This window comes from Populus euphratica, unplaced genomic scaffold (assembly GCF_000495115.2).
Source record: "Populus euphratica unplaced genomic scaffold, PopEup_1.0 scaffold529.1, whole genome shotgun sequence".
Lineage (NCBI taxonomy): Eukaryota > Viridiplantae > Streptophyta > Magnoliopsida > Malpighiales > Salicaceae > Populus > Populus euphratica.
Window position 1 is genome coordinate 45,257 of NW_011500399.1, and position 6,909 is coordinate 52,165.

Below are 6,909 nucleotides of genomic sequence, written 5' to 3' on the forward strand. Positions count from 1 at the left end.
AACCTTATTGTACCTGGTGAAAACTCGTGGATATAAATTACCTTAATTTCTTGCTTTAATTATAATTCATAATTCTTTAATCTTTTATATTATTGGAAATGCATTTTTCTCTAAGAAAATACTTTTTTTTAAAAGAAAAAAATTAGAAAAACTCGACGATATAAAACTCTCAAGTTTGAACCTAATTATTACTTAATCTTCCTTAGTTGAAACCCATATCGCAGTCTCTTAACTCTTATTGTCTGACGTGTTAATAACTAATTAAACAATTTAACTAATTAAATAATCTTTTTTTATATGATTGTATAATTTAGAAAGGCTGGTCTGAGAGGGTAAGATTGTTTTTAAAAGTTTTTATTTTATTTTCAAATGCTTTAAAAATAATTTTTTTAATTTATATTTTACATTAACCTATTAAAATAATTTAAAAATATAATTTAAAAATAATTAATTACATTAACCTATTAAAATAATTTAAAAATAATTAATCTTTTTTCAAAAACATGATTTAACCGCATTGCTAAAATATAAAAAGATAAAATAAACAAAATAAAAAGGAAATTACATATACACCACTGCCCCCATCCACACAGGATCATTTTTTTTTTTGAAATTAGGGTTTTTCACTCTCTCTCTCGGCGACCAAAAAAGACGTTGCAGAAGAACAGAGGTTAATCCGCAGAACCACAATGACAACCGTCGTCCCCACCTCCGAAGAGGATCCAGCCCTCTCCGTCGTCCGTTTCACCTCCGAACTCTCCTGGTCCGACGCCGGTCCCGAGGTATCATTTTTTTTCTTTTATTAAACGTCTTCTTAATCTATAAATCTTATTTTGTAAAATATAATCTTTTATTTAAATTCTCTCACTGTATAATCCTTTTTGAATTCGTTTTTTTATTTTTTTGAATTCCTAATGGAAAATATTCTTTTGGCTGATTTATTTAAAATTGTTGAATATGTATATTTAATTGCGTTTCGCGGTCGGATTGGTTGGTATGGTAGGTTATGGAGCAACAAGTGAGTAGGCTGTGTGTGGAAGCGCAGGAATGTATGGTGATGGATAGGTGGTTGGATTTGACGTCTTTAATGTTAACTTCTGCTGACATTGTTTTCTCAAATTCCAAGGTCTCTGAGAAAGGTACTCTTTTTCCACATCGAAAATTAAGTTTTTGTTGATAAAAAAGGTGTTAGTTAACGCAAAATGTTTAGTGAATGTGTAATATATGAATTAGATGCAACGAGATTGCAGTTTTTATTACTTTCAGCATGCTGTTCATGTTATGGTAGGGGAGCAGAGGAGGGTTTTCATTAGATTTTTTTTTTATCTCGGCATCTAAAGGAGGTCATTAGGGATGTTTATTTGATCATCGAAAGTGCTTATGCTAACAAAATACGAGCTGGGTGTTTTATTTAGACAGCAATAATGAAATGGGTAGAGATATTGTAACCTGCATTTTTATTCTTAGAGATACGTATCATAGTTCTAACATAAGCTAGTGTGTCAATTTTTGTCTTCTTCCCTAGATCTTGAGTGTATCTTCACTGTCATTTGCAATCTCGTCACCAAGTCTAGAAGTCCAGATGAAGAACTTGAGATGGCAAAACTTATATGCTCAAAAATTATTCAACAACCAAGTGACAAGCCTGCATTGCGCCTAAAGATGTAATATGACATGATGATATTCATTACAGTTTATATTTTATTTTGAAGTCACTATCTTATACCTGCCTCTTTTACCAGCTTGTTCAATCTGTACAACCTACTGGATAATGCATACTGCCGGTTCTATGTTTTCATGAAGGCCCTAAATTTGGCCGTGAGTGGAAAAGTCACTGAACATGTCATTCCTTCTTTCAAAAAGATTGATAACTTCTTGAAAGAATGGAATCTTGAAGTCCAAGATCAGAGAGAGCTTTTTCTCAGTGTTGCTAATGCACTAAAAGATAGTAAGAGGTATAACAGGAAGAGATTTAACAAATGAAAGTGAACTTACCTTTTCATCTATTCAAGTTCCAACGTGCATTTTTCTTCTTTAGTTGTATTCAGAAAATGTGTTACTTTTCTATTGTTCTTCCAGCTCTGCAAAGGATTCTTTCAAATTCTTGACCAAGTATTTAGCAACTTTCTCCGACGAGGACACATATAAAATGGGTGAAGCCAAGGAGGAAGCTGCGCGTACAATTATTGAATTTGTCAAGGCACCTGACATGTTTCAGGTATTACTGAATTTTGATGATCTATTTGGGAGCTATCTTAAAGCATGAAAAGGAATCTCATAGGCTGTCCTGATAATCTCAATCTGAAGATAATACATTAATTACAGCCATAAAAGGCAAATCATCCTAGTCTTTTTTGGGAGCTTACATAACAGTTTAATCCTTTTTTAACCATGTCTGGACACTGGCTATTTTGGCTATTGTAATTTCTGTTATGTTCTTAAAATGGTTAAACTTGTTCTGAAATGATAGAAATTATCTTCAATTATGTTAATGCAATTGTAATGTAAAGGGATTGTGGAATTCTTGACTCGGAATTCGAAATAGAATAAAAATGCTGGTTGTACTTCAGATTTCTATATCTAGGCATTTTTTTTTGTCTTTACTACCCCTGCGGTCAGCTTACGTTATGAATGATTTTATTGCTTCTACACCATGTACTTCTGATATATCAAGCTATGAGTGTTGTTTGTTTCCCCTAGTAATGGCTAGTTGTTTTTGCATCAATTCATTTTTTTCAGTTTGTGTAAGATTCTTTTTTCCTGGCTTTTATCTAGTTTGGTGTTGAGATATTAATTTGTTCAATTATATGCTGCAGTGTGATCTTCTAGATATGTCTGCTGTAAGGCAATTGGAAAAGGATGCTAAATATGCATTGGTATATCAGCTACTAAAGATCTTCCTGACTGAAAGACTGGATGCTTATTTGGAGTTTCAAGCTGCGAATTCTGCTCTACTGAAAAGCTATGGTATTACTATTGGACTTGTTAATCCAAGTCACTGGCTGTTAGATGAACTGATATTTCTTCAAAGTTTCATGTGTCTAACATTAAGAGTATCTTGTTTATTCATGTTTGTTCTTTGTTATAGGTCTTGTTCATGAAGATTGTATAGCGAAGATGCGGTTGATGTCTTTGGTGGATCTTGCATCACATGAATCTGGTCGAATTCCATATGCCCTCATCAAAGATACTCTTCGGGTAAATTGGCTCACCATTCTGCTTTTACTAGGCTTGTCATTGTCTTTATTTTAATCAGATTGTTTGGAGCGTCCTTGCAGATTGATAATGATGAGGTGGAATTATGGGTAGTCAAGGCATTAACTACCAAGTTAATTGACTGTAAAATGGACCAGTTGAATGAAGTTGTGCTTGTGAGGTACTCTCTCTGTCTCCCCACCCCCCCAACACACACACACACACAGAGGAACATGTCTTTGTGCCCTTTTCATTATACAAGGACTCCAGTGCTTAGAATTTCACAATGGCTTCCAAAAGTGAGTTACTTTAGAATCTAATATGGATGTGATGTGCAGTTCTTGTACTGAGCATGTATTTGGGATGCGACAGTGGCAGGCACTAAGGACAAAGCTTGGTACATGGAGGGTGAGAATTCCTAGAATCAATCTTGTTTAGTTTTTGCATTTACCATCTGGAATATGCGTTCTGTATTGTTTCTGAGGATCAAAATTTTACATTGAAATGTTTTCAAAGGAAGAGCTGCTGTACTGTTTCCCAGCAAAATAGAAAGTCCAATGCTGGCTGGTCCTAGGAAAGCGAAGGAAATTTTATTAAAGTCAAACATTTCCCTTCCTTTTTTGCTAGTTTCATTGTGACTGGACTTTAACATTGAAGTTGCATGTTTTCCAGGGTAATATTGAGAGTGTCATCAACACCATCCAAGCTAGCAAGATCACTGAAGATGGTTCACAGGCAGTGCAGGGAATGATGATTCGTTAGGGGTCATTTAGTTAAAAGGTCAATCTCTAACTGGAGATGGATCTGAATCTGTTGTGGGCTGGAATACTCTACTTTTGTTTGCCATTTACTTCAGTTGAAAATTGATAGTGTATTTGGAATTTTGAGAGATGAGCACTTTAGTTGTTTTAACATTTACCTTGCCAGGTAGTTTATGGATGGACTGGATGTATCATGTACAAATTCAATGTCTACTTTCCTTCTTGTGACAACTTTTGTTTCACTATCATGAATGCTTGAGCAATGCATGTCTTCAAGAATGGCAAGTGTGTGTTAAAAAAAAGCGAATCGCATGACTGGGTCAAATTTCTTTTTATGTTTGGATTCTACAGCTGAAGGCTCCAGCCGTGATTTAGAAATCATAACTCCTCGCCTTTTAACAAGCTGCTGATGTGAGTTATATTGATAAAGTTGCCAGGATTTATTTTCTTCCATAAAAACATTGCACAATAAAAGGGGCATGGAATTAACAAGAAAACTCCATGGATAGGAAAATGTAGGACAAAACGGCAAGCTTCCAGATGTGCGACATTGGTTCAAAGCATTCTGTTGCCTACCAAAAACTAGAGTGCGGTGCTGGGTCCTTGTAGTTGCCTCCTGACCAGCGCAGTGTAAATACCATCCATGTTGAGAAGTTCTTCATGGGTGCCGCTTTCTGCTATCTGACCGTCAGAAATGACAGCTACGGTATCTGCACTTTTGACAGTTGAAAGCCTGTGTGCAATGACAAGGACGGTCCTGCCCTGCATCAGAGAATCCATGGCATCCTATCCAACACAAAAGAATTTATTGTTGGTTAACCAGGTGCAAAAAGATACAGAATTGTCATTGAATGGGCATCAAATTCAAAATTCCTGCCCATTTTTATTTGCTGTTGTATTAATATTTTGTTTGAGAAAGTTTCAGATCTGTACTATGTTTGGAAATGCCAATCTCACCTGAACAAGGTATTCACTTTCAGCATCCAGAGCACTAGTGGCTTCATCCAGTAACAGAACTCTTGGATTCATCAATAGCGCTCTGGCAATCGCTACTCTTTGCTTCTGGCCTCCCGACAACCTCAACCCACGTTCGCCTACTACTGTTTGATACTTTTCAGGGAATGCATCTATGAAGTCATGGGCATTGGCCATTTTCTGCAGTGTCATCACTTCATAAGAAATGTATGTATGCTGCAAACAAAAACTTCTATAGATGGCTTTTGGATAAAAATGAAAGGATGACTATACACATACAGCTACATTTTCTATATCAGCAACACTAGCTTTTCCATTGTATCCATAGGCAATATTCTCTTCAATAGAACAGTTGAAGAGAACTGGCTCCTGGCTCACTATGCTGACCTTCATCACACAAAAAAAATAAAAAGCTTGGTTATTAAGAAATCTGAGGATATTCAACTCAATCAAATTTTTGACCAGGAAACCTATGATCAAGTCTGTATGACTGTACTGTGTGAGTGTCTGTGAGAGAGAGTAAAGCACTTCATTACAATGATTGGGATGCTAGTAGATCAAATCGTGATTCAGTTCATAATAACGATGCTAGTAGATCAAAGAGTAAATGCCAATGGCCACAATTGTGAGCTGAGATGCTGATTAAAATCTTATTTTACCAGAATACATGAAGATCAAAGAGGAAATGGTGATGATGCAAGAAAAGCTTTTGTTAGGGAGATAAAATCAACTATCCAGCACCTCATAAAAGATTTGTACAGGTTCAACAACATAACCATGTCCATTGTCAAATCTTTTATGCTTGCGTGACCTGTTATGATAGTCTATGAACAGAAATGACCATGACATATAAAGAGAATACCTTTCTGTGAAGATACTCGTGTGATATTTCAACTAATGGAACCCCATTTAACAAAATCTGTCCCTTGAGAGGATCATAGAACCTTTCAATTAAGTTTGCTATTGTGGTCTGCAAAAGAAAACAAAGAAAATAAACAAATAAATAGAAGACAGAAAGACCATAGCATGTAATGAGAGTTGGTTTCCATTGACGTGCTCATTCTTAAGGCAAGATGATGCCAAGAGCTATATGCCTGCCATGAAAGAAAAAAGTGGGGAAATAAACTTTAAAAAATTGAGGAATGATATTAATGTTACCTTGCCTCCACCACTTGGACCAACAAGGGCAACTTTTGAGCCTGGACTCAGCTTCAATGTTATACCCTGCAGTTTGAAGAACATGAGGTCATTTAAGTTCAAAAATGAAAAAAGTGCTTCAGCTTTGTGGTGCTTTTGAGATACTACGGTCAAAGTGGTTGTCATTTGTCAGTCAGTCAGACCACCTACGTGTAAATCTATTTAGTTCTTCAGCTTTCTTGGCGAGGTAATGAAACAGAGCCAAACTGAAGTCTTATGCCCTGCATTTCATTTTATATTACTCTTGGTCTTTCATGTTCTACCAGGGAACTAGCAGAGCCTAAAGTCTTAGTCTGCATGGCCAGTCCAGGAGGAGGGGGGTCAATGCAGTTGATTCTAGCAAAGCGAGGATGAAAAATAAAAGAAATTTTGAGCAAGATAAGTTCATTTTTGTCTAGAAAATTATCATAGTTAAATACCTCTAACTGTGATTAAGAAAAGCATTTACCTTAAGTACCATGTGACTTGGACGAGAAGGATAAGCAAACCAGACATCATTTAATTCTACATCTCCATCCAGATCACTGCTCAAAAAGCCATAAAGTTTCAACAGAGGATAGAATCTTGATGGACAAAAGAATACAGATATTAGGTTGGAATACTTTCCAACAAAAAGAAAACAAATCTAATTTGGGACCCCTTGTGAAATAAAATTTTTATGTCTCTGCAAAATTGGTTCATAGAGAGTCAATAGTAAAACAGATTTTAAGATAGTGTTTTTTTTTTTTTTTAACTTTTGTGTGTGGGTGGGTGGGGGGGGGGGGGGGGTGGATTTCTGTAA

The 6,909-nt window shown here is 35.8% G+C and overlaps 2 protein-coding genes across 3 annotated transcripts in view; one reads left to right on the forward strand and one right to left on the reverse strand.

The window, feature by feature from the left end:
• The first annotated feature begins 576 nt into the window (after positions 1-576).
• Positions 577-4,220, forward strand: LOC105114410 (eukaryotic translation initiation factor 3 subunit M-like). Of its 2 annotated transcripts, none has more exons than XM_011010946.1 (10): positions 577-787; positions 1,009-1,139; positions 1,526-1,664; positions 1,743-1,955; positions 2,080-2,218; positions 2,817-2,967; positions 3,089-3,198; positions 3,279-3,376; positions 3,534-3,603; positions 3,868-4,220. In XM_011010946.1, the coding sequence occupies exons 1-10, from the start codon at positions 690-692 to the stop codon at positions 3,955-3,957; spliced, it is 1,239 nt and encodes a 412-aa protein (XP_011009248.1). In that variant the 5' UTR covers positions 577-689; the 3' UTR covers positions 3,958-4,220. The 2 variants fall into 2 exon arrangements, with proteins under 2 accessions (XP_011009248.1, XP_011009247.1); XM_011010945.1 differs by having other exon boundaries at positions 577-782; positions 1,004-1,139.
• A 136-nt stretch (positions 4,221-4,356) lies between these two features.
• LOC105114412 (ABC transporter B family member 27-like) overlaps positions 4,357-6,909 on the reverse strand; it is an 8,228-nt gene continuing 5,675 nt past the window's right edge. The window contains exons 12-17 of the mRNA XM_011010948.1: positions 6,577-6,652; positions 6,090-6,155; positions 5,794-5,901; positions 5,211-5,318; positions 4,914-5,111; positions 4,357-4,742 (exon numbers count right to left, since the gene is read on the reverse strand). Of these exons, the coding sequence (XP_011009250.1) occupies positions 4,539-4,742; positions 4,914-5,111; positions 5,211-5,318; positions 5,794-5,901; positions 6,090-6,155; positions 6,577-6,652 (760 nt within the window). The 3' untranslated portion in view covers positions 4,357-4,538. The remainder of the gene's footprint in view (positions 4,743-4,913; positions 5,112-5,210; positions 5,319-5,793; positions 5,902-6,089; positions 6,156-6,576; positions 6,653-6,909) is intronic.